The following is a 26,855-nucleotide window of genomic DNA, read 5'->3' on the forward strand; positions in this document are numbered from 1 at the left end:
TTACTCTCTCTTGAGTATCCCATTAAACTCCATTCGATCTTTTCCTTCCTTCCTTCCTAATATAGGATCTTGCTATGTAGCCTCAGACTCACTATTTACCTTAGGCTGGTCTCAAACTTATTTTCCTCCTGCCTCTGCCTCCAGAGTGCTGGGATTATGGGCATGTACCACCAGGCCTGGCAGACGTTCTGCTTCATGGAGTTAGGAGATCTGGCCAAAATAACTACACCTCTTGCTTTCCTGTGAGCAGAGGGAAGAGAAGTCCCAGCCTCCTCCCTCTGCCTCATGCCTATCTCTTTCTCTGCAGCCTCCTGAGGAGGTGTACTCTGCTGGAGATTCTGTCCTGGTGAAGTTCCATTCAGATGACACCATCACCAAGAAAGGATTCCACCTGCGGTACACAAGCACCAAGTTCCAGGACACACTCCACAGCCGGAAGTGACCACTGCCCTCTCACAGGGGCAGGGATAGAAGTCCAGCTTCCTTCAGTCTCTTAGACTGGACAGTGAGGGGAGCTGGCAGAGGTGACATACTGTCCCTTACCACCAGACACCAGGACCTGCAGAGCTGATGGGCCGCATGAGTCTGTCCTCAGGAGGTGGGGGATTGGACTCCACACATGCCACCTTTCTACAGTCCCCTCACCAGCCTGAGGGCCTGTGCCAGGGAGCCAGAGCTTCTACTGAGACACTTGAAGTGACCATTTCTCCCCTGCCCAGTTGTGAGAGGACCTGTCAGTAGGATCCAGCTGCCCTCCCTGCCGTCTTACACGCTGTATTGTGTAGAGCAGCTGGCTGTAATCTTCATTGTAATGTACATTTCCGGCCTCTTCTCCAGCCTCATTTTGGTTTTATTTTGACCCTCTTCCCTGGTTTCCAGGGGTATGAGTGTCCATGCGTGTCCTCTGGTAGCCACAGTGGGGAGATGGAGAGGAAGAGCTGGAGAAGCAAGGCCAGGCTGCTTCAGGCCCATGGCTGGTCCGCTACAGCAGGGCGCACCAGCCAATAAACGGAAAGTGATACCACTAACAGCCGGTGCCAGATGCTGTCTGGGACATAGGGGAGGAGATCTCTTCCAGATGTGCAGGCTTGCTGGGTATCTGAGGCCAGCATGTGGCCAGAACACCTGGCTTTACTGGCTGCCCTTCTCTCCCACAGTCCCAGGACTCCTAAGGGTGTGCTTTCACACTTGGACACAGGCTGTAGGCACCTCTCTCTCCCTCCCTCTCTCTCTCTCTCTCTCTCTCTCTCTCTCTCTCTCTCTCTCTCTCTCTCTCTCTCTCTCTCTCTCTCTCACACACACACACACACACACACACACACTGCTGTAGCCCTCCCACACAAGAGAGGTAGAACATTCTATAAAGAGTCTGTTCAGGGGAGGAAGGAGGCATGAAAAAGGAGTGGGGTGGGGGTGTCCATCTGGTTTTTCTGTCTTCATCTAGAAAAAGAGTAAGTGGGCTGCAGGGAGTCTGGCTGGGAAGCCCACCCAGAGCTAGAAAACGCAGACCAGCTAGGACACGTCCTCTGTTTCACTCAGTGCCTGCCTTTCTGATGGGCGGACAGAGTGCCGACATCGAGTGCAGGCCTTGTGGATCTTCCAGTTTTGGAGACAAGAGGCAGACACTGGCTCCACAGCCACTGAGCAAGCATTCCAACTCTGGCCTCTCTCCCGGGCAAGCTGAGGTTGTGTCTTGTCCAGCCTCCTCCTTCCTGCCATTGCCACCTCCCCTCTCCTTTCTCTGCCTGGATCTGTCTGAGGATGACAAAGAGAGGACCTGGAGATAAGGCTTTCCTGCCTGGACTGGCCACGCCCAGATTCTGGACAGAGCCGCCAGCCTCCAAGCCAGAGCTTCCTAGGAACCGTCTGTGGACCCGAGTCTTCTCTTAGCCCAGGCCCATCACTATTGCAGGGGCAGGTACTGAGACAGACCCCCCCCCCAGGGAACAATGTGACATGTGAAGACCCCTATTGGCTTTTTATATAGAAACCATGAAGTGTGTGTGTGTGTGTGTGAAGTGTGTGTTGGGAGAGTCCTCGTGTGTGTGTGTGTGTGTGTGTGTGTGTGTGTGTGTGTGTGTGTGTGTGTTGGGAGAGTCCTCTTCCAGGAAGCCAGCTGCCTATCATCAAGCTGTGGCCCTTTCAGACACCACAGCAGATGAGGCACTGGCGCTTATCCTTCCTTGTTTCAAGACAGCCTGGGAAGCCTTAAGCAGGATGGAGAGACCCCCAAATGGTAGGCGCTGCCTTGGCATCTTACTCCATCTGTTTACCAACTTGACTCTATAGCAAGGTTTGTATTCAGGGGTGGCAGCTGCGCGTGCCAGCCCTTTAGGTTCTTCCAGAGCTCAGAGGATCACAATCCCAAAACCACGTGTCCACAGAAGCCAAGACCATGATGCCCTCCAGAAGGGCTCCAGGCAGAACCAGACCCCTCTGAGGGCGTGAGAGGGGCTCCTAGCCTTCCCAGGGCCCGTGTTCAGAGGCAGCTGGGCGGCCAAAGCACCTCGGGTCTAGGGCAGACCCAACAGGAGAAACTATGCTAGTAGCAACAAGTGCAGTGTCTTAGAGTCCCCAAACCTAGACCAAACCAGTGTGGGAGGCTTTGGGGCAGGGTCAGCTCGTGGGGTGAGCGCCTACTCCACCCAGTAGAATGTGTGAATCCACATCTCCAGACCACTAAGCAGAGCCTCACAGAAGTTAAGGCCCTGTTGGGGACAGACCTGTCTGGATGCCCACATGTCCACCCCCAAATCTTACAATACAGCAGCCGACAGCCTGAAGTGTGGATAGTGGGCAGGCTCTGATGGAGAGGCAGAGAAGGAAGAGGAAGGAGAGATGGAGGAGGAGGAACCTTGTTGGAAAGAGGATAGAGAATACCAAAGGAAGACAAGATGATTGGGAGGGGGGGCAGGGAAAAAGACATGGAACAGGGCTCTCAGGGTGGGGAAAGTGGCTCAGAGCTGGCTGCAGGCCAGAGAAACTTAGTTCAGAATTTAGTAAAAATCAAAACTGCTCTCCAGGACCAGCCCACCCTTGCTTGCCTTCTGGCTGCCTCCAGCTCTGAACTAGGCCAATTCTGGTTCAGTGCAGGTGAGGCTTTGGTTGTGGAAGGCTCGGTGGTTCCTCCAACCTACCCCTGAGGATTCCCTGTGGCTCCAGTGCCTGCCCCTGTGGAAGAGCCAAGATGGACTCCTCCACTCTGCACCCAGAATCAGGAGGCCATCAGCACCCCTCCCCCACCCCCACCCCCGAGCTTCCAGGCTTGGTTCTGGGAGCAATAGCCATCCCTCTGCAAAATGGACTTTGCAGTCAGGCTTTGCCACACTTAGTTCTGTGAGGCTGGCCAGGTTTCTCTCTCCCAGTGCCCTTCCTACCACAGCCAGAGGCAAATCAACCCAGGGTCTAGGCTTCAAGGCAGCCTGAATTGTAGGGGTCCAGGCTGTTGAAGCAACTGGGATCTTTGGGAAACAGCTCATTTCTAAGACCAACTGTTGGCTCAATGCTCAAAAATCTGGAAAGTTGGTTGCCTAGCTATAGCTATGCCTCCTACTCTGTGCCTCTCACTCCTTTTGCTCAAGGCTAGTACTCTTCCACTGGAGCCACAGCGCCATTTCCAGCTGTTTCTGTCATTTAATTGAAGCCAGGCCAGCTTCAAATTGGGATCCTCAGATCTCAGCCTCCTGAACACCTAGAATTACAGGTGTGAACGATTAGTGCCCAGCTTCTTCCTTTTTGCTCTTCTTTTCTACTCCTTCCTCTCCTGCCCGCCCTTTCTGCAACCTTCTAAAGGAATTTTTTAAAAGGCAAAAGAAAGAAAGGAAGGAAGGAAGGAAGGAAGAAAGAAAGAAAGAAAGAAAGGAAAGAAAGAAAGAAAGGAAAGAAAGAAAGAAAGGAAAGAAAGAAAGAAGGAAGGAAAAGAGTGAGCCAGGTGCTAATAATTGATATATATAATCCTAGCTATTCAGGAAGCTGGGATCTGAGAATCACGATTAGGAACTAGCCCCAGCAGGAAATAACATGAACCGCTTTATTTATTTATTTTTTTGCCAGTCTTGGGGCTTGAACTCAAGACCTGAGCACTGTCCTTGGCCTTTCTCAAGGCAAGCACTCTACCACTTGAGCCACAGTACCATTCTGGCTTTTTCTATGTGAGTGGTACCGAGGGATTGAACCTGGGGCTTTGTGCATGCTAGGCAAGCACTCTACCACAAGGCCCTCTCTCAGCCCTCCATGAACCTTTTATCCCCAATTAACCACCAAAGGGCTGGAAGTGGAGCTTTGGCTGAAATGGTAGAGAACTAACCTTGAACACAGAAGCTTAGGGACAGCACCTAAGCCCTGAGTTCAAGCCTAAGACCAGGATGGGTCAAAGGAGGGAAGGAGGGAGGAAGAGATAAGCTTGAGAGTCAACGAGTCTTTGAACCCTTGGTTGCTGTATGAAACTGAATGAGTCATTTAACCGCCTAGAGCCTCAGTTTCTTCATCTGTCAACCCGGGTGATAATAACACCTGTCATGATAAAGAATGAACCAGGGTAGCCTTGGAGGAAAGCCTGACACTGTGCTTGTCAAACAGCAGGCTCTTCCTAAGGGGCCTTTTCTCTGCCCAACATTTAATCCTAGACTAAAAGCAAATTTCCATTCACTGGTTTCCAGTCAGACATTCAGAGCTTGGGGCAGAGCTCAACCCACAGCAAGGAGGAGCTTGTGGGGCAACAGGGACATATTTTTGGCCATCTGGTGGCCTTTCTGGGTACCTCCTGAGTCACACCCTGTACTTGACTGTCCCTCTGCACAAGGCTGATTCTGGAATCCGTGGAAAGATTTGCTGCTCTAGTTTGCAAAAATAGTGTCTGACTTGGAGAGTTGGTGGGGAGGGGAGAGGACAGCCAGATGTTTTCCCCAGAGAGTTGGGAGGTTCCCCCAAAACCCAGCCTCCTGCCGATCAGAGTTGCTGCTCCTTACCCCACACCCTCCCTGCCCCCATCCAGGGACATCTGGTTCCAATCTCCTCCAGATGCCGTGGCCACACTGTTTTATGGCCAATCACCTCAGCTCTGCTTCCTGACTAAGGCCTCCCTTCATTTCAGGGGATTACCCCATCATTGTCCCGTTTTTTGGGACCCAGTCACCTGTTTTTTCTAAGATGGAGAAGAGATGCATACCAAAGCTACAAGGAATTGACTTTTGATCCTTAAAGCTGGCCTCTTCTCTCTTTCTGATTCATAATAGACTTGGGTTCGTATTCACCCAGAATTAAAAGCAAAAATGCTGGGCTGGAAGGAAAGAAGAGGAAGGGAAGTAGGGATATGTATCAAAGCAGAGGAGAATGTAGGAGTCGTATGTGTATGGTGTGTTGAGGAGCACATGTGTACAACTATGTGTCTGTGTTGGGTTTGTCTGTGTGTCAGTACCTGCCCGGTATAATACCCACCTGTAACCTGGAGCATTACTTTCTGACCACAGCCTTGGTTTCCTTCCCTGCCTGACTGAAGACAGAGCTAAGCCCCTACAGTTCACAGTTGTCTGTGGATCAGGACCTGTCTTGAGCAGTCCAGGGAGGGCATGCATGTAGGCACACATAGCGTACATGGGCATGTGCCTCATGCGGGGACCTCTTTCCTTCTACTGGGTCAGGTTAGACCCCAGGCCGGACTCCAGCAGATGCCCAGACCCCTGCTTCATCTGACTGGTGCTTTGCGCAGTCCATGCTGGCTATATGACAGGAGTGGCCATCTGGACAGAGGACGGAGAAGCAGGTTGTCTGGAGGAAGCTACAGCCTCCCCCCTCCCCACACCCACACCATACACACCTTTGTTCTCTCTTCTTGTAACTATAGCAAGACTTTGAGAACTAGTCCCACTTCCCAAGAAACACAGAAGGACTCTGAAGAAAAATTGAACCCATTCCCCTGGAGCATTGTGGAAACCCAGAGTCATTCCCCATCCTTGGAAGCTTGGGCTCAAGTGCTGCCCACATGCCTCCATGGCATGTGTGACTCCACAGCACCCCCTGGCGTTACTCTGGAACTAGACCTCACGTAGCTAGAAGAGGAGACCCCCATGTCTGAGACAGGACCTGCCTGTGTCTAACTGTCCAGGATGGCTCTGCATTCAAATACTTGTTTGTGAATTGATGTGATCCCGGGCCAGGCTTTTCATTTCTTTGTACCTCAGATCCTTCATCTGCTAGATAGGAATTCTACCCCTACCAGGGCCACTGCATAGATCAACAGTTGATAGATACGGAAACATCAGTCCATGTCTGCACACAGTGGGCCATCGGGAAGTGATTGCTGCCCTTCAGCTTTCCTTCCTAACCCAAAGAGGCCATGCTTCACAGTGTGACAGTCTGACACATGTGAACTTGGCATTGACTCAGGCGGGGTTGGTAAGGTGCCTCTGACTGTTCTGGAGCGTTTCCACTCCAGCTAAGGACCATTTTAATAAGCCCATAATAATAGATTCAGAGGTGACTCAGATGTGCAACAGAGTAGCACTGCTGGATAGGAAACCCAGTGGCATCAAGGTCTGAGGCATGATAGCCTGCAATAGTGCATAGGGCCCTAACAGGAGTCCCTTCTGAGTTGTGGCTGTGGACTCTGAGCACAGTCACCCACAGTAGAAATTGGGTCCACTCTACCATCCAGTTCCTGATGGTCTACCCTGGGTATCCTCACTTGAGCTTTTCTATGGATTGTGCATCTTACCCTTCCCCCAGCCTGGAAGAGTTCATGCTTTTATTTCTCTGGCGATACCAGGGTTTAAGCTCAGGACATCCTGCTCAATCAGTGTACTTGCTAATGCTCTACCACTTGAGCCAGGCCTCCAGACTGGCTCTTTTTTTTTTGCCAGTCCTGGACTTGAGCTCATGGCCTGAGCACTGTCCTTGGACTTTCTCAAGGCTAGAGCTCTACCACTTGAGCCTCAGCACCACTTCCAGCTTTTTTCTATGTATGTGGTACCAAGGAATTGAACCCGGGGCTTCGTGCATGCTAGGCAAGCACTTTAACCACTAGGCCAAACTCTCAGCCCCAGACTGGCTTTTTTTGCTAGCTATTTTGGAGAGTGAGTCTCAGACTTTCTTCTGGATGACTTTGAACCTCCATTCTCCAGGTGTAGGCTTCCTGAGTAGCCGGGATGATAAGCCCCAGCCCAAAGTGCATGTGTTGAAATCCTAATCTCATGGCAATGGTATTAGGATGGGGGCCTTTGAGAGGTGCCAGGGTTCATGAGTGTGGCGCCTTCATGAATGTGATTAGTGGCCTCAGGAAAGAAGCAGAGGGAGCTGGTTCATCCCTTCTACCCTGTGGGGACACAAGGAGAAAATGGCTACTCATGCATATACGTGGGCTCTCACCAGATACTGAATTAACCAATACCTTCATCTTGAACTTCTTCATCTCCAGACCTATCAGAGACAATTTTCTGTTTTCCATAAGTCATCTGGCCTGAGGTGTTTTGTTCTAGCAGCCTGAATGGACCAACGCAGACGAGCTCTTCAGGCCATGTGGTTTATTGGTACATATTGCAAGCACAGCATAGGCGGGCATGCCCCCACCCAGGGAGGATGCCAGGGCCAGGGGAGGCAACAGCTACTCAATGGCAGTGCTGTCAGTACGGGGAGAAGGGCCTGGGGGCTGCATCCTCTCGTCCACATTCTCCCAGAGCCCCAGACCTCCTGCCCACCCCAAGGAGACAGCTGACTGGCAACTGGCCATCCAGAGCATGGCCTGTTGGTCTGCCAGCCCCTCTTGTCCTTCTTCGCAGAACTCCAGCTGCTTGTGCCTTGTCCCTGTCATCTCTGGGGAAGTCACTGAGGAGACTGCTCTTCACAGGTTCCAGTCCTCACCCATCTCTCCAACTACTTTGCTTGCCTTGGGGATCACCCCCATGACCCAGACAGCAGTAGGAACAAGATTTAAAACAACAACAACAACAACAACAACAACAGGGAACTGAGGGAGGGCTTCATCAAGAACTCCCCAAGCAGTGGTCAAGAGAGCAGAGAGGGCTAGTGTGCTGGCCAAGAGGCCAGAAGCAGAGTGCCCACGGCCCAGCTCACACGCAGTCACGGAGAAGTCACCACAGTGGCAGGCGGAATGCCAGTGTTCTGCGGGTAGCCCTCTGTCCCCTGGTTCTATGTCAGGCTCCATCAAGGCATGAGGCAGCCCGTTTCTGCGGAGGAAGGGGTCTCAGGGGTGTCCTGCCCCCTCCTCGACCCCAGTGGCTCCTGTTCTAGGCCTCTGAGGCTGCTGCTCCAGCTCCCGTACAATCTGAGCAAGGAAAAGTTTGCTGGGGAATGTATTATCTCCAGATAGATGAAGAGGAAAATCCCAGGAGCCCATAGGCTCCCAGGGTCAAAAAGGTCTCTTTCTAGACGTGGGAAGGAGGGAGGGAGGGACAGCTCTTCCCAGCAGGGAACAGGCTCTTGGGGTGAGGAGCAGCCAGGGTGTGAGAGCAGTGCAGGTGGCTATTTATAGAGGGGGGTCCTAGCCTGGAGCAGGGGGGAAAACCCCCCAGGCCCATCTCAGCTGAGAGGGGGCTTCCTGGGGTGGCCCTGAGTGGGGTAAGTGGGGCTAAGGAAGAGATGCCCCACAGCTCTCTGTCTCCATGGAAACAGCCAGGCTACATGTGGGCTTTGGCCCAGAGAAAAGGCTTCTCAGGAGAGCCCAGGAGGAGGTGGGTAGGATTCTGGGAGGTGGAAGCTTGGATGAGTCATGATAGGGAGAGGGAAACCAGATGAAGGGAGAATTCTCTGGAAATGCAGCCCACCTGCTGACCTACTGAGGCTGGGAAGCCCTCCCAAGTCCACTGTGCCTGGATTGGGCCGCCATCTGTTGCCTCTCTTGGCAAAGGGAGAGGGGTGGACAGAGTGGAGGGAGCAGGGGGCAGGGGAGAGAAAGCCAGCTCCCTGAACCTCAGCCACCCATCTCTACCCTCTCCCTAATTCCCCAGCTCCCCAGGAGTCCCTAGCGGCCCACACTTATATTGCAGGTCTTGCAGCTGGGGTCTTTCTTGGCATCGGCAGTGGACAGGCTCATGAGCTGATGCCCACTGATCTCCCCGAGAGTGCCCAGGGACAGGTCGACTGGCTCGGTGTAGATTATCTCCAGGATGAGGTCCTGGGCGTGGCGGAAGACTAGCTCCCCATCCTCCACGCTGCAGGTCAGGAACTTGTTGCAGGCAATGTCCAGGAGGGGCAGGCGGTCACGGCAGAAGCGGTCCCCCAAGGAACCCTTGGGTGCCAGAACCAGGATGGCATAGTGGTAAGCGGTGTACATACAGTAGAAGTCCGCAAAGTAGAGGTTGGTGCTGGGATTGAAGAGGCGCTGGGCGGGGATCTGGAAGCGCCAGCGGCCGTAGGGGGAGTCCTGGGGGGGCTGGCCAGTGTTGAACTCGGTATTGCAGCTGAAGAACACGCCGTGGAGCATGCCGCTGGTCGGGGAGCCATGGCTGCCACTGTTGTCCTTCAGGTAGGGCTGAAGCATGTTCCCACAGTGGGTCCTGCTTGCCAGGAAGAAAAGCCAAAAGGAAGGGGGAAGTGCTGCAAATGAGCTCTGCTGGGACTTGGCTGCTGCATGGTTGAGGAGAGCGAACTGGTGGGGCTCCCCAGTGCCCCCACCATCTTACTGCCTCCACAAGTGACAAATAGACCTGAAATCCTCTCAACCTGTAGCCCTGACCAGACTCTGAGGTTCTTAAAGAGATGTCCTCTGCTTTCATCTTCCTATCCAGGCCTCCACTAAGGAGCTGGCACACACTGGTGTCTGTCTCCAGACCATTGCTTGTTTTCGTTCATAAAAATACTCAAGACCTTTGAGGTTCTTCCTACCCGGTGCAGGGGGGTACAATCCAAAGCCTCACCCCAGCTAACTATAATGGGGGTACTAAAGGCAGCTTGCCCTAGCTGGGCTTGGAAGGCTTAGATTGGAAGTAGTGTCAGCCAGCATAGAGGCAGGCGAGTAAGCCAGCCCCAGACCCATGTCACTGTTGCTTGATCCTGGCTTCCTGAATGACGAGAAGCTTGCTGGCTCAACAGATCAACCAAGGTTCACAGCAACCTCAAGCTCCTCATCCCGCAGGGTGCGGGATAGGATGCTTAGTTTTAAAGTACTTCGGGATTGAAGAGGCCTTCCCCCAAAGGAAATCATACATAGGTAAGTAAGGCTGAGGCTGCTCTGGTGGGACCACTGAGGTAGGACCTACCAGTCCCCTAAAGGATTCCCCACGATGCCTTCAGGATCCTCAGCTCCCAGCTTGGAACACTGAGCCCCAGTGTTCCCTGAACCCTGCAGCTCTTGTTTTGCCTGCTCCTCACCACCTCCTCTGTGCTCCGGGTCCTAAAATAAAAAGATCTAAGGTGGGGGACCCCAGTGAAGGAACTGTCCCTGAGGGGGATCAAGCAAAGACCTCATTCACCTCTGGGACTCAATCCCAGAGTAGCAGTCCTTTCTCAATCAACTGTCAAAGGGACTCTAGAGAAGAGTCCGGTAGCCCTCAGCAGCAGTGACCTCAGACAGCCAGGGCAGGAGGAGGGAGAGCTGAGGGAAACAGGAGCAGACTGGTGGTAGCCCGGTCTCCTGGGTTGCCATACCTGGCATGCTGGAAGTACTCCTTGTGATGGTTGCGGTAGAAGACGGAGAAGCGCAGCATTCGTCCAGCGATCTGCTCAGCCTTCTCCTGCAGCTGGGCCAGGTGCTCCTTAGCATAATCTGCAAGAGTCCAGGCAAGATGAGGTGAGCCAAGACCAGCTGCAGGAATACAACCTCTTCCCCGCACACACATGCGCTGTGCTGTGCTGGTCGACCTCTGTCCTCTGGAGCAGTCCAGGAGGGGGACAAGAGCTAGCTACTACAACAGCTTGGACTCAGATGGGCACAAGCCAGCTGGCACTGGCTGGCAACATTGCATGCCATTTGTCCTCATCACCTCTGTGTCATTGCTAGAGATTCAGACCGCCCTGAGTCCAGAAAGGGAGGGGGCTGCCCTGTTATCATCCCAGGCCTGTGGAAAGAGGTGAAGTAGGCAAAAGAAAGACTTGAACTGGGGATGGGAGAGAATGCAAGGTCCTTGGAGGAGGGTGTCTCAAATGCAGTAGGTACCTCCAAGCACCACTGTGTGAAAGCCAGTTATAATTACGGAGAGGGTCTTGTGGAAAATAGAGCCTTGGCCCACAAAGCATGTGAATGTTGAAGTAGACCCAGCTCTGGGGTGCTTTGTGCTTTGCATGGTCTTCTCAGGACATACAGGGAAGGGTTGCCACCAAGATGGGAAAATTGGTTCCCTGCTGCTAGATTGGACAGCCTCTTGGTAAAATTAGGCAATAGTACTCTTTGCTCATTGTGGATGTATCCCTGATTGGTTTGGCAAGAGAAGCACAGACTAGATTGCAGGCATCTCCAGCTCCCCAGTTAGACTTAAATGCCCACTGCATATTCAGTTTTCCGGGCAAAACAAGAAGTCTGTCTTACAAGGGCTAGGAGCGCTGCCCCAAAGTCAGGCTCATGGCAGCTCAAGGAGCTTGGCAGAAGAGGGAGCCAGCAGCCTCAGAGGCCTGAGGGCAGAGAATGTTCCCTGTCCCTTGGTTGAGACAGAGAGCAATCTGGAGCAGTTCTCACATGGATGCCAAAGGGAAGGAAAATTACGGGGCAGATCTTGGGTCATCTGTGAGCAAGCAAATACGAGGCTAGTGTTTGATCACTCTGTAAAGTACAATCTAGGCTCAGAAGAGAGAGCTTGCAAGGCTATCCAGTGGAGGCCATTTTGCCAAGAAGAGACTCAGTACTAGCAAGACATAACCATCCAAAAAGAGACCACTGATGGAAGGGGGCGGGGCACAGAAATGGATAATGGATGAACAATGCATCAATGGGTCTCACTAGACACTGTTTTGAAAATGAACTATATAACTTGTGGGTGGGGATGGGAGGGAAAACCTGGGCGAGAGTAAGAACAGTGGTGACAGTGTCCAAAAAGAAATATACTCTTTACCTGACTTATATAACTATAACCTCTTTGTATATCACCTTTATAATAACAGTAAAAAAAATTCAAGAGACTACTGACAAACCACTGCTAAAGAAAATGTGATCTCTGTATACTACGGAATGCTATTCAGCCCTAAGGCAAAAGAAATTCTGACACAAGTTATACAGTACTCATGCATCTTGAGATATTATGCTGAAAGAAATAAGCCAGTCACCAAAAGGACAAATGTTGGGATAATTTCACTTTGGCGAGGCACCTACAGTAGTCTAAATCCTACACAGAAAGTAGGATGAGGTTGCCTGGGCCTGGGGGAGGGGAAAAGGGGAGTGGTTGTTTAATGAGCATAGAGTTTCGGTTTTGCAAGATGGAAAAGTCATAGAAATTAGTTGCATAACAATGTAAATACATTTAACACTACTGCATCATTTGCTAGAAATAGTTAAGAGCTGCAAGCTGCTGATGGCTCACACTTGAAATCCTAGCTACTCAGGAGGATGAGATGGAAGGTCTTGGTTTGGAGCCCTCCCCCCACCCCATTTCAGCAGGACAGTCCCTGAGATTCTTATCTCCAATTAACCACACAAATAGCTGGAAGCTTAAGCTGTGGTTTAAGTGGTCAAGCACTTAAAAAAAGGTAAGGCACAGCCCCTAAACAAAAAACAAACAAAAAAAACGGTGGTTAAGTTTGGTTTATTATTTTGTTTTGTACTTGAACTTGGGCCTAAGCACTATGCACTATTCCTTCAGGGTGCTTTGTTTTAGCTCTTTTTTTTTGCCAGTCCTGAGACTTGAACTCAGGGCCTGAGCACTGTCCTTGGGCTTTCTCAAGCCTAGAGCTCTACCACTTGAGCCACAGCACCACTTCTGGTCTTTTCTATTTTAGTTTTAGTGTTTTGTTTTTTGTTTTTTTGCTCAAGGCTAGCACTTTACCACTTAAGCCTCAACTCCATTTCTGCTTACAGTGGTTAATTGGAGCTAAGAATCTCACAGACTTACCTGCCTGGGCTGGCTTTGAACCATGATCTTAATACCTTAGCCTCCAGAGTAGCTAAGATTATAAGGGTAAACTACTGGCACCTGGCCCATGATAGATTTTTATGTGATGTCTGTTTTGCCACAATTTTTAAAAAATATTCTTGGCTTAAGCCAGAAAAGTAAGTTCATCCCTTTTTGGAGGTGGTATCGTCACCGGATAGAATCTGATCTATCATTTGTTAGAAAAGGAGCAGTTTTTCTGAGGGTGGGGAGGGTCCTGGCCAGATGTGTCTGCCTCCCCCTGGTCTCAACAATACGCTTAGGTGTTCATGAGTGTTTGCTGGGTTAAGATGGAGCCAGATGTGCCAAGCAAGCAAAGCAGTGATGTACTAAACGGGCCTCACCCCCAGTGCAGAACTCCACTGTCTCGCTCCAGCCAGATACCAGGTACTCGCCATCGCTCTGCTTCACTGCTGTCTGCACAGCCACACTGTATTCTGTGCGGGGGCTCAGGAACCAATGGCCTCTTACTGTCATGGGTAGTGGCACCGCCTTGGCCACAAGTTTGGTGGGGACATCCTAGGAAATGGGTTACAGAGAGAGCCAAGAGTCAATCTGAAGGTCACACCTGATAGTGTTCTTCTAGAATCCTTGCTCCTCAGATGGTCCCCCCTCTTCTTTCCAGGGAGGAAAAGAGTCTCAGGGACCCAATAAGTCTGTCTCTTGGCCACCATCTGCCTTCGGAAGCAAAAAGTAGCTCGGGACAGCTGCACCACTGACTCTCTCCAGCTTCTACAGCTCCTGAGGTTCTCCTTGGCACCCTATTGTCTTGGGAACAGACCAGGAAAGCCACTAGAGAAGAGGCCACCAAAGTTGAAAGTAGCAAGACCATTTTTTGATGGAAACTTCGAGAGCTCTGCACACTGCAGTGCATCTCCATGGCAACAGCAAATGCTGAGAAGCCAGGGAGGAAAGAAAAATATGCCTTATTCTTTGGGGGGGAGGACTCAGGGGGCGGTGCTGAGCATTCACATCACCGTGGCAACTGGCCTGCCAAAAGACACCCGGATCAGGAGAGCCAGATTCAGAGAGATGGAGGAACAAGGGTGAATAACCCACACCAAGCCTGGTGTCCTGGGAGCCAAGCTTCTTCCTGCTGGAGAAGATTTGAGGCTCCCTCCCGCCTGCTCCATGCCAGCTTGTAACCCAGGGAAAGGACACCCCAGTGAAGCCCCTCTCATTACTTTTCTAGAGCAGTTGGTAAATAGGGGGAAGACAGAATGTCAAGAACATGGAGTATCCAGCACAAAAAGAAGGGCTCACTCCTGTCCAAGGAACATGGTGTGCATCTGGTCAACGAGGCTGCTAAGTCCTGTGCCTGTTAGAAATTGCAGCATCACCCCCAGATGTGACAACATCTGCCCCATCTCACCCACCGGAAACTCTGCCCCTGTCAGAAGTCCCAGTCCTGCTACTCATAAAAGCATTCACGCTGTGCTAGGCATCATGCCAAACACCACACACACACACACACACACACACACACACACTACTCATGAAATCCTCCCGACAACCGAACTAGGCTAGGTGTGATTATTCCCTTTTCACCAGAGAAGAACTCAGGCTCCGAGAAGTCATTTTCCTAAGATAACCCAATGAGAAAACCAGGCCCCCAACTCGGCCCCAACTTCTCCCCAGTGGTTCGTCTTCCTTCCTCCTTCTAGAGCAGCAGCTGGAGATGGGTGCCAGGCATTTTCTCCTTACCCGGTGCTTGAACTTATTGGAATTTTTGTTCTCCTTCTTGTTGAGGTCAATGAAATAGTGGGTGACTCTCTCCAGGTCACTGTCCTCCATGGCCCAGGAGATGCGGAAGGAATCGCAAGTGATGTTGTTGATCTCAATGCTGTGGGGGGTGGACAGCAGCTCCATGCTCCCCTGTGGTTTGGCTCCTGTGAGGACTGAGCATCAGAGGATCAGCGGCTCCCTCCCACCATAGAACTTTCTGGAATGTGCAGCTCCCAACATGCCTTAAGAGCTAGAACCTTCAGCGCCTCCGTCAGAGGCACCTGCCTGGTAAATAGGGTAGAAAAGATGGCAGGCAGACGGAAGGGGAAGTGCCCGAGGTAAGATGGGGTCCTTCCCACGGGGCTCTGCTCTCTCCTTGGAGGGTCTACAATAGCAGATGGCACCTGACAGGTGGCAAAGGCAGTGGGTATGCTGTAAACGTTGGGCAGGGACAGATTTGCAGCAGATGGGGCTGAGGAGGGAGGGGCCCTCAGCCAGCAGGCGTGAAAAGAGAAAGGGTGGGGATGGAGGGGATGGGTGGGAGGTGGAGGTAAGGCAGGAAGCGCCTGCTGAGGGCAGAGGGAGGTGGCAGGCAGGACAGCTCAACGTCCACAGGTGCCAAGACCCTTGTGCTGAGGTCTGTCTCCTCCCCAGAGTGATCCAGTGAGGGCTGGGAGGACAAGTGCCATCATTAGGTGTCCCTGAATGCATTCGTGGCGGGAGGGGGTGGCCCTGGCCCACAGCCACCTTCAAGCTCTGCGTATCCCAAAATTTCTGGACAAGCACGCTGCCTGTTTTTGCTGATCCTCACTTGACTCTTACGTAACTAGTTTTGAGATTGATGGCAGGTACTTGTAATTCCACTGACATTATGTCACAAGTGCCTCACTGTAGGGTGCCACTGTCATTCCCCCCATTTTACAGACAGGTACCTGAGACCGAGGATGCTAACATGCCCAAGGACACAACCAGCAAATGGCTCATTCTCTGGAGGCTGGGCTCTTTGCCGCTGAGCTAAGGCTGCTGCATTGAGCTGTGTGTGTATGTGTGTATATATTTCTGGGTATGTCATGTGGCCAGACATGGGATGTATACGTTTCTGATGTCTATTTTCTTCCTTTTAGCAATTGTGTTTTCCCCTCCCACTCCTGTTCTGTTCTGGCATGTGGGGCCCTTCCGGTGTGAAAGGACTACGTTCTGCCATCTTTCCCACTTGTGCTGACCCATAGCCTGGCTCACCTGAGCTCCATGGACCCAGTGGGGAAGGGAGGGGGGAGTCACAACTGTGGGTACACTTTCTAAAGCAGTTAGCCTCCGTCTCACACTTTCCTTCCCCCAGCCCATCAGCCAGCATACTTCACGCCACCTCTTCTCCTCTCTTTACCTCTCCTCTCCTTTCCCAGGAGCTAAGGGTGAGGGCAACGTGTGCTTGAAAAAAGCAGGTACTTTTATTTATAGCTTCTAGAAGATCCAGCCCACACTTCCCTGTCAATTAAGCCTGCTCTAAAGCCGAGTACTTCTAAATTAGCCTGTGGGCTGACTAGGTGGCAGATGCCAGGGAAAGCTCTGAATGTGGGCCCTTACCTGCCCCAAGCGTCCTTCAGGCCCTGTTTCATCTTAGCCTCCCACCCTAAAATGCCAATGCTCCATGCACAGAGAATCCTATGGTAAATAAAAGTGGGAGTGCTACCAGGTACACCCCCAAAATACAACAGATATGTGCCTGAAAATAACCTTATAGTAACAAACCTGTTTATTATCTGGGGAACAGGTGTTGAAACAGTGGGGAGTTACCAACACCCTGGATCCTGACAAGTTCCAAAGGGAACATATGTGTCTCACACACACACACACACACACACACACACACACACACACACACACACTCCCATCTGAGGAGACCTGAGCAGCCTCTACCCATGTGAGATGTAGCTTACATCTGCCCTGTGGGTGGGCACCTGTCTCTGTCTCTATACCTCCTTTCCTGAGAGTCTTCCTAGAGGTCCAACAATTGTGGGGGGATGTGGCGGGCTCTAGGCTCAGGCTGGCTGTTTATCCCTTCCTCTCTCCAGTTCTTGGGGACCTGAGATGACTGCCTACTTTTGCTTGAGAGAATGACAGTGAGAGAGAACCCGCCAGGGTGGCTCAGGGTGGGCAGGGACCTTGCCTCTCTACGCCCAGATGCCTGGGAAGGGCAGGCTGTGAGAGACAGGTTGAGGCAACACCCTAGGAACACCCACACTCCCATGTGAATCCACCTGGGGCAAGCCTGCTCACACCCCCACACAGGCAGGCACACACACATACACACACATGCGAGGAGGTACCCACCTCTGTGTGCACCCCCTGGGAGACCCTCACCCCCAGACACGTACCTATCGGGGGACCTTCTGGCACCTTGCAGAGTCTAAGAATGTCCCCCAGGTTTCCCTCTGTAAGCTGTTGCCTTCGTGCCAGACCCATACGTGTTCATGTCCGTGGGCCCAGGCCCACCCCCACACATGTGCCCCTCCTCACAAGCCATATTTGGAGAAAAGGAGGAAGCCGCAGGCACCAACACGTATGTGTGCCGCCTCCCCCTCAAGGAGGCACAGCACAGGCCTGCCTGCGCACTTATGTACATTTGTGCACATGCCAGCCCCCGCCTGGGTTCTCTGGTATTCTCTCTGGAGTCTTCTCCAGGCTCAAAGACTCAGACTTTGAAAACATGTTTGTCTCTGGCCAAACTCTGCCAGCCCGATCCTTCACACGCCAACAGGTTTGTGCACCTAAGCAGGTCTGCCCCCGACTCTGGTATCTGCCCACACTTCCCACCCACTCACACTGTCTTGTCCTCGACTTAGACCACCCCACATAGAAACCATCTGGTTGCTACCCTCCCTCCACATCCACTCCCACCCACATGACAGGTGACATGTCCACCCCCTAAATATACTGCCTCACAGAGTCCCCGCCCACGTATGCCCACAGGCTACTCAGATAAGCGATGCCCCCCCCCACACACATGTACCTCACTCGTGCAAGGAAGCTATGTTCCTAGACATGCCACCAGCCAGTCAAATCCCTTATAGGGCATCACTATATGCCGACAGACCTAGCTATGCAAGTAGTCTCCAGCCTTCTTGCAAGCACGCACATACATTGTTCACATGGGGACCCCCTTCCCCATACCCATCCAGAAAGCCACGGGCATGCCAAAGGGATTTCTCCCCCACCCGCTTTCCCTGTTGACATCGCTGACTGCAGCAGAATGGTCACGGGGTAACTAACTGTGTCGCCCCGGAGACCAGATCCAGCTGTTAAGCTCTTTGCCAAGGACCTAGGGAACAGGGAACAAGGTCGTCAGGCCTGGCATCCCAAGTGGGTCCCCAGACAGTGGCAAGACCCCAGTGTCCCCAAGTTGCAGCCTCTCAAGCTAGACAGCAGGATGGTCTAGGGAGAAAGACACTTACCTGGCTTTACTGGGCTCTGCAGAGGGAATCCTGGCAGGAGGGAAAGAGAGAGAGCTCTGTGGATGAGCTCCCCAGGCAGGGGACAGAAGCTGGACGCCTGGGTTACAGGCAGCAGTGTGCGCTCCTCCTTCTCGGGACTGCCAAGGAAGCTGTTTCCATGCCTAGCAGGCAGCTCTTATCTGACTCGGCAGCTAGCGCTGCCGCCCCCAGTGAGACGAGGTTCCCAGCTGAGCGAGCAAGCAAACACGAGAGGCAAGAGCAAATTCAAAGCAGCGTGGAGGAGAGAGAGAGAGAGGCAGGGAAGGCGAGAAAGAACGGGAGAGCCAGACAGAATCTGGCTCCACCAATGGGATCAGTGGCTGCTCAGCGTCAGGTGATAATAAGCAAGCCTGGTCCCTGCTCGCCTGGGCTGGGAGGGTGGGGGAGAGCACAGGGTCCCCCAGGTTGCTACACCGATGTCCTTGGAGACAGTCACTGCTGCCACCTTTCTCCCATTCTTCCAGGACAAGCTACCCTCAGAAGGGTCTCCAACACACCCCTTACTTGGAAATCTCTGACTTGAATGTAGCCCCCAAACTTTAGGATGCTGCGAGAGGGGTGGCACTTATCCTAAGAGCTTGGGCCCTTAAATAAGGATTCTGATTGGGAAAAGGGAAAGGAAGCTATATAGGGGAAGGGTCCAGTTGGGCTGCATGAATGGGATGGAATAGAGGTGGTGGAAACTGGGAAGGGCTCTTACCTTCCGTCTGGGTTCTCTCTAGGTAGAGTCTTTCACTCATCCATGGCCCATTTTTTTTTTTTTTAACAACTATCAGGAGATACCAGACCGGCAGCCCTGGAGAGTCCATATTATCCAGTCAGAATCTCTGAGCTGCTTAGATGTCTCCTAAGGGAAATAAGCTGGAGAGAGAAGTTGTATAGTAGCAAAGACTGCACAAGAATGTAGGGGTGGGAGGACACATGGAGTTTTGAGTGTTCTCATCTCAACCCACCCTCTGGGATCGAGGAAGCCAAGACCTGAGCATGTCAGACATAGGGTATATTATCAGCTAGCAGAAGGCTTGTCTACCACCAAGAAACAAGAATCTAGGAATGCCCTTAGAAGAACATTCAAGGAAATTTGAGTCAAGCAGCAAAACAATGACGAAGAGTTTGTGCAGGTATGAAAAGCCTGGGCTCTGCAGCCCAACAGAAAATGAGAACCATTCCTGTTCTATAGTTTGCCGGCTAGGTGACCTTGGACAGGTGACTCAGTCTCTCTTGGAGCTTCAGTTTCTGTCTTTAGTCAAGTGGGATAACACAGGTTTACTATCATTGTGGAATGAGATCATTATGTAAACCACCTAACTCTGGATTTGGCACATGGAAGTGCCAGTCACTTGACAGACTTGCTGTCTTTCTCGTCATTGCTGGCAGTGTCTACCTGCAAGGAGCGCACAGTCTTGCAGAGGAGAAGAGACGGGCATTTAGATGATGAAATTACAGAACAAGGAATGCACACGTATATTCTGCATCCATGAGCTCCATATTTACAGATAAAATCAACTAAAGATCAAAAATGTTTTTTAATTGCACCTGTACTGAACATGTCCAGAATTTTTCTTGTCAGTTCCTAAATAATATACTAGCATACTCATTTAAATAATATACTAGAATATCCATTTACAGAGCAAAAAAAAAAAAAAGTCAGCTCCAGAGCAGAGAGAAGATGGTGAAAGAAAACTGGGGTGAAGAAGTGGGTGTGGATTGGGGTGGAAGGTGTCACATGGGCTCAGGGGTGAGGGTCTCAGAGAGCATAAGATATAAGCTGAGCATAAAGGACTCATGGAGAGTATCTTAAGTGCTGCAGGCATTGGCAGCGAAGTTCAGTGAAGGTGACAGCGACAGGGAGTGAAGAGGTCACAGAATGCAAAGCCAAGCAGAAGTCAGCCCAGCCTATCTTGGGCGTGAGAACCCGCGCGAGTCTGGTCAGATCCAGAACCACAGAATGTGGTATGGTATGTCACAGTGAAGCAGAATAAGCACTCCTTCGGCCAAACACAAAGTCCTGCCCTTTACACACCTACAGCAAACTGATGTTGCAACTCAGAAGAGTCATCTCCTGTTTAGGAACAGCTTACAACCAATCTGAGGGACAGCGAGAGGGGACAGGCAGATTCTCTGTGACTTGGTTTTCTCTTCTGTGAAAGGAGGGTGAGTCCTAGCCCCATCTCTGCCTCCCACCTGCTCAGGATGGCATTCAGAGATTGTATGAGCTCATGTGCCGCAGCAGGGAATGGCAGCTGTCTGAATGCTCCTTTGTGCAGCTGCCTCCTGGCACAATGGCTAGGCAGGTGAGGACACAGCCCTTCCTGGGCTCGTGCTGTTGCTTGCCTCTCAGGACTCCTCTACAAATCACAAGAGGACACATGTGGTAAGAATGAAGCACTGGGTCAGTCTAGCTACCTGCATAGAAAATCAACAACAACCATCAAGATGCACTTCTGCATCTTTCTATTTTTGTTTAATTTTGGGGCCTGTTGCAAAGTTTGGACTCAGGGCCTTGAGCTCTCATTTGGCTTCTTCACTCAAAGCTGGTGCTTTACCAGTTGAGCCACACACATACCTCTACTTCTGGCTTTTTAATTGAAGATAAACTACACAGGCTGTTTTCAAACCTTGATCCTCAGGTCTCAGCCTTCTGAGTTTCAAGGATTACAAACATGAGCTACTAGTATCCAGGTGCATCTTTATTTTCAAAAAAATCTTTCTAACACAGACATACATGCTCATTGTAGGAAGAAGAGACCATTCCATTGTAAGAATTAAGATAGAAAGGAGCCGGGAGTTTGGCCTGGTGGTAGAGTGCTTGCCTAGCATGCACAAAGACCTAGGTTCGATTCCCCAGTATCACATACATAGAAAAAGCCATAAGTGGTGCTATGGCTCAGGTGGTAGAGCTCTGGCCTTGAGAAAGCCCAAGGACAGCACTCAAGCCCTAAGTTCAAGCCCAGGACTGGCAAAAAAAAAAAAAAGAAGAATTAAGATAGAAATACAATTGCTCATTTTCACACCATTCAGAAGTAGGCTTATATGTATTTAATTTATGAACAAAAATGCGAGAGAAAGATTACAGTTGTCTAACATATGTTTTTCACTTGCTAATACCTTTTCTGTTCATTGCACAGTCTCTCTGTAGTACCATTTATTTATTTTCTATTTTTAAATTTAATTTGGTTCTGGATTTCCAAAGGTTATACACACAAGGGGGTTATAATTGAATGTGTCCACTAAGTGCCCAGTACTTCTTGATCAAAATTACTCCTTGCACCATCCCATCCGTTCTCTCTCCAGATTCATTTCACATTTTCCACATACATACATGGAATCCACCGTAGTCATATCCTGCAGTGTCATTTTTGACACCGTCTTGAAGCCAGACACTGGTGCTCATGCCTATAATGCTGCAAAGCCATCCCAGGCAAGAAAGGCCCTGAAACTCTTTTTTTTTTTTGGTCAGTCGTGGGGCTTGAACGGTGGGCCTGGGTGTTATCTCTGAGCTCTTCAGCTCAAGGTTACTGCCCTACCCCTTGAGCCACAGCACCACTTCTGGTTTTCTGGTGGTTAACTGGAGATAAGTCTCACAGGACTTTAGTGTCAGGGCTGGCTTTGAACCATAATCCTCAGATCTCAGCCTCCTGAGTAGCTAGGATTACAGGTGTAAGCCACTGCACCCGGTGGCCCTGAAACTCTTAACTCCAATTAACCACCTAAAAACTGTAAGTGGAGCTGTGTCTCAAAGTGGTAGAGCATTAGCCTTGAGCAAAACATTTCAGGAACAGTGCATAGGCTCTGAGTTCAAGCCTTACAACTGACAAAAAGAATGCTGTCTGTGTTTCACTGTCAGGTTGTACATCCCTTTGGGAGAATCCATCCCTACTCTTTTATGATTCTTTCTCTTTATCTCTTTTCTAAACAACACTGCAGTTGACATCTTTACAGCAAAGTCTCTTCCCACATTAATAATACTTGCAATAAATACTCAAGTGTATGAATCACATTTGAATACTACTAGTTTAACAAGGTATTTTTTAAAAGCCAATGTGACAATTGGAGAAGTTGGAATTCATAGCTGAATATTTGATACTATTTAGGAACTATTAGTTCTGAGAACAATATTGTGGCTATTGTTAAAAGTTCTTTTCTTTAGAAAAGCACATTGTAATATTTATGGATGAATGACATAATATCTGTGATCTGCTTCAAATAATCTTGTAGGGTGCAAGGGGGTGATAGAAGAGATAAAACAAGAGTTGATAAGTATTATTAAGGCTGTGTACTCTGAGATCCAATTAGCTATTCTCTGCTTTTGTACACAGTTAAAAGTTTCCATAATAAACACTGTACCTAAGCTATTAATACAATAACAAAAGCATTTATTAAGTATGAAGACAGTATCAATGATGTGATTTTTCAAATAGCCTTGAGCAGTAGATTCATTAATTCCATTTTTAAAAGGTTGATGGAAAGCAAGCCCAACCCAAAGGCAGTAAAACTAGTATTCAATTTCTGATCTGCCTGAAACAAAGGTCAGATTATTCATGGTAGAAGGATATATAGCGAATACAAAGTCGTATCATATACAATAAAGCTCTGTAAACAAAATCTCTTCTAGAGCAACCAGGTATTGAGGGCTCAAGCCCATAATCCTAGGTACTCGGGAGGCTGAGATCTGAACATCAGTGTTCAAAGCTAGTCTGGTCAGAAAAGTTCATGGGATTCTTATTTCCAAAGCCAGAAGTGGAGATATGACTCAAGTGGTAGAGTGCCAACCTTGAGCAAAAAAGCTAAGCAAGCTGAGCGCGGTGGCTCACACCTGTAATCCTAGCTACTCAGGAGGCTGAGATCTGAGAATCAAGGTTCAAAGCCAGCCTAGGCACAAAAGGACTTGAGACTCTTATCTCCAATTAACCTCTAGAATACGGGAAGTGGGGCTTGGCTCAAGGGTAGGGCAGTAGCCTTGAGCTGAAGAGCTCAGGGACAGCATCTAGATCCAGGCTGAGTTCAAGCCCCATGATCCATGGTGGGGGAGGGGGGAAATCTAAGCAATACAATGAGGCTTTAAGTTCAAGCCCTAGTACTAGCACGCGCACGCACACACACACACACACACACACACACACACACACACACACACACACTTCAACAGTCCTAATACTACTTATATGCTTTACTAGTTTATTTTTATGAGTCATAAACTCTGAGCCTGGGAGCTGCCCCTGAGCTCTTCAGGTCAAGGCTACTGCCCTACCCCTTGAGCCACAGCCCCACTTCTGGTTTTCTAGTGATTAATTGGAGATAAGAGTCACATAGTCTTCAGTGCCCGGGCTGGCTTTGAACTGTGATCCTAAGATCTCAGCCTCCTGAGTAGTCAGGATTACAGGCCAAGAGCCACCACACTCAGCCTGTCCCTGAGTTCTTTTGCTCAAAGCTAGTGCTCTACAACTTGGAGCACAGCTCCAAAGTTTTTTCTGGCTTTCTGGTAGTTAAATGAAGATAAGAGTCTCATGAACTTTTCTGCCCAGGCTGGCTTTGAATCCTGATTGTTGGATCTCAGCCTTCTGAGTAGCTAGTATTATAGGTGAGAGCCACCAGTGCCCTGTTTGCTTGTGTACTTTATAGACTCAAAATGTGTATACATCTTACCTTGTGGTTCAACTAAATGTGCAGCTCCCATGAGCCAATGAAACATACATGTTCAGGCCATAGAAGATCTGTTCATTTGCCTGTGCTTACAATGACAGGAAGTAGGAATGACTGCTTATATGGACTGTATGTGTTCCTAGTGCTTCTTTGTCTTATTGCAGTTGCTTTTAGCCAGCGTAAATCCTTATTGACCATCTATTTTGTACTTAGTACAAAACATTAATTAAAATGATTCTAAAAACTGGACACGTCTTTACATATATTATTAAAGAATAGACTAATAGGCTTAGCCTTGTTTTTGTTTTGCCAGTCCTGAGACTTCAACTCAAAGCTTGGGCACTGCCCCTGAGCTTTTTTTGCTCAAGGCTAACACTCTACCACTTGAACCACAGTGCCACTTCCAGCTTTTTCTGTTTATGTGGTACTGAGGAATCAAACCCAGGGCTTCATGGATGTTAGGCAAGCCCTCAACCACTAAGCCACATTCTCAGCTTGATTCTTGGCTTTTAAAAGTCTAAATATATACTACTTTAAGGCATCGAAAAATGTTGAATTGTGTGTGTGTATATATATGCACACAATATTTTATTTTATTTTATTTTTTAGAATCTGGACAGCTAACAGCCACTTACTAATGCTTTATTCTACATTTAGGCCAGTAATGTCTTCATACCATCTACACAGTCAGCTACATCATCTTTCCACAAGTATTATTGATTGTAGAACACTCAAAATCCTAAACAATGCACACAATATTTTATCTATAAAATATATTTATATTTTAATTTATAGTATATTTGTTTTAAATATAGATAAATATAAGTAATATATTTACTATAATGTAATATATTCAAATATGTTTATAGTTATACATTTTTAATTTATTCAAGAACTCTGAAAAACTATAGAAGATAAAAGATGCGGCCCCATGGTTCACACCTGTAATACTAGCTACTCAGGAGGCTGAGATCTGAGGATTCCAGTTCAAAGCCAGCCCAGGCACTAAAGTCTGTAAGACTTTTACCTCCAAGTAACCACCAAGAAACTAGAAGTAGCACTGTGGCTCAAAGGGTAGGACAGTAGCCTTGAGCCGAGGAGCTCAGGGATAACACCCAGGCCCAAAGTTCAAGCCTCACGATCGACAAAGGAAAAAAAAAAAAGAAAATGCAGTAATGAAATATTGGAAGAACAAGGAAACTCCAAGGGAAAAAGACCAATCATGAATGGAACATGAAGTGATCTGAGGAGTGGGGACTCACAGGGAAGAGGCAGTGACACTGAGAAAGTGGAAGGGTTAATGCAGGAATAGAGAACACCACTGAGCACCACATGGCAACATGCAGGGACAAGGGCTGGACACAGTGAACACAGCTATTGCTGTGAGAGAAAGGCTTCACTCATTCATTATGTATTTGTCACACTTGTTGTACGGAGAGGGTTGCTTTCAAAAGAAACTAAAGAAGACAAATGAAGGGTCTGGGTTGTAGTTCAATGACAGAGCCCTTGCATAGCAAGAAGAAGGCCCTGGGTTTAATCTCCAGCAGGGAAGGAGTTAGAGAGAGGTGGGGGGGAGGAAAGAATGAAGGCATGAACATACAACTAAATTTGCTTTTACTTTTATGGTGCTGGCCATCAAACCCAGAGACTTTTTGCATGCTCTGTAAACACTCCACTTCTAAGTTGTATCCCCAGCCCCCAAACGTCTTTTATAGTAACAGCATCAAATCTCATTTACCTCTAGGAAACAATTCACCCTTATATTTTTCTAACTCACACCCAGATTTATTCCTTGATCGCAACACAAATTGGAATTCATGCATGTATTTTTTTAAAAAATTGTGGATACTTATTATGTACCAGGCAGGCAGGAAGAGGAAAGAGATAAGACATCCATCATGCTCTATTCCTCTCCTCCATCCTTCCCACCCCCTCCCCCAAATAAATAGGGCTTTCTTTCTGGTAGGAGGAAGATTGCTAAATAAACTTATAAACTCTCAAGTTCATTAGGTGGTGAGAAATGCTATAAAGAAAAGTAAGTCAGTAATTAGAAGATTAAGGGAGATGTGTAGGGGCTGGTGTTACAATTTCCAATAGAGCCATCAGACAGAGGCTTTCTACAAAGGTGAATTTGGGATTAAAACCTGTCGCAGAAGGAAGGATGGAGCCATGCAGAATTCTGTAGGAGAACAGCATCCCAAGTAGCAGGTACAGAGGTCCCAGAGCAGGAGCATGCCACATGTGTCCCAGAAACATATAGGACCAGTGCAACAGAAACAATGAATAAAGCTCCCAGAGGAGTGGAGGCCAGAGAAAGGATGGGTGGAAGGTCAGATCATGAAAGGGTCCAGAGATGGGACCTGATGGGAAGTATGTCCCTGTACTATTTGACATTAGACTGTGGTGGTTCAGCGGAAAGGAGGCCAGGCCTCCTTTAAAAGTTAAAATGGGGGGCTGGGAGTTTGGCCTAGTGGTAGAGTGCTTGTCTAGCATGCATGAAGACCTGGGTTTGATTCCTCGGTACCACATACATAGAAAAAAAAGCCAGAAGTGGTGCTGTGGCTCAAGTGGCAGAGTTCTAGCCTTGAGAAAACCCAAGGACAGTGCCCGGCCCTGAGCTCAAGGCCAAGGACTGGCAAAAAAAAAAAAAAAAAAGTTAAAATGACAGCTGCCAAAAATGATGGTAGCCTAGATCAGAAGGTTCAGTGGATGTGGTATCAAGATTCAGCCAGTCAACGATGGCTCACAGCTATGATCTTAGCTACTCAGGAGACTAAGATCTGGAGGATAGACACTCAAAGACAACCTGGGAAGAAAAATCAGAGAGATACTTTCTCTAAAAAAAAAAAAAGAAAAAAAAACAAGTCTGGGAGGAGGTATGGTTTCAAGTGGCACCAGCTGAACAAGTAAGCCCAAGAAGCATGAGTTCAAATGCCAGTATCAGAAAAAGAAAATATAGTAAGAAAAT

The 26,855-nt window shown here is 49.3% G+C and overlaps 2 protein-coding genes across 4 annotated transcripts in view; one reads left to right on the forward strand and one right to left on the reverse strand.

Moving 5' to 3' along the window:
• The window catches only part of Bmp1 (bone morphogenetic protein 1), a 42,257-nt gene extending 41,229 nt beyond the window's left edge, over nucleotides 1–1,028 (forward strand). For both annotated transcript variants that reach the window (XM_090354292.1, XM_090354293.1), the window contains one exon: nucleotides 308–1,028. In XM_090354292.1, coding sequence (XP_090210418.1) covers nucleotides 308–442 — 135 coding nt within the window. In that variant the 3' untranslated portion in view covers nucleotides 443–1,028. The remainder of the gene's footprint in view (nucleotides 1–307) is intronic.
• Nucleotides 1,029–7,502: 6,474 nt separating this feature from the next.
• Phyhip (phytanoyl-CoA 2-hydroxylase interacting protein) lies at nucleotides 7,503–18,507 on the reverse strand. 2 transcript variants are annotated; one of them, XM_090354296.1, is made up of 5 exons: nucleotides 18,206–18,507; nucleotides 14,733–14,926; nucleotides 13,373–13,547; nucleotides 10,600–10,717; nucleotides 7,503–9,509 (listed from the first exon to the last, which is right to left on the reverse strand). In XM_090354296.1, exons 2-5 carry the CDS (start codon nucleotides 14,895–14,897, stop codon nucleotides 8,975–8,977), a joined length of 993 nt encoding a protein of 330 aa, XP_090210422.1. In that variant the 5' UTR covers nucleotides 14,898–14,926; nucleotides 18,206–18,507; the 3' UTR covers nucleotides 7,503–8,974. The 2 variants fall into 2 exon arrangements, with proteins under 2 accessions (XP_090210422.1, XP_090210421.1); XM_090354295.1 differs by lacking the exon at nucleotides 18,206–18,507 and adding an exon at nucleotides 17,129–17,203.
• Between the last annotated feature and the right edge of the window lie 8,348 nt (nucleotides 18,508–26,855).

The sequence above is a fragment of the Megascapheus bottae genome, chromosome 20 (assembly GCF_031878675.1).
Source record: "Megascapheus bottae isolate mThoBot1 chromosome 20, mThoBot2.hap1, whole genome shotgun sequence".
In the NCBI taxonomy this organism is placed as follows: Eukaryota; Metazoa; Chordata; class Mammalia; order Rodentia; family Geomyidae; genus Megascapheus; species Megascapheus bottae.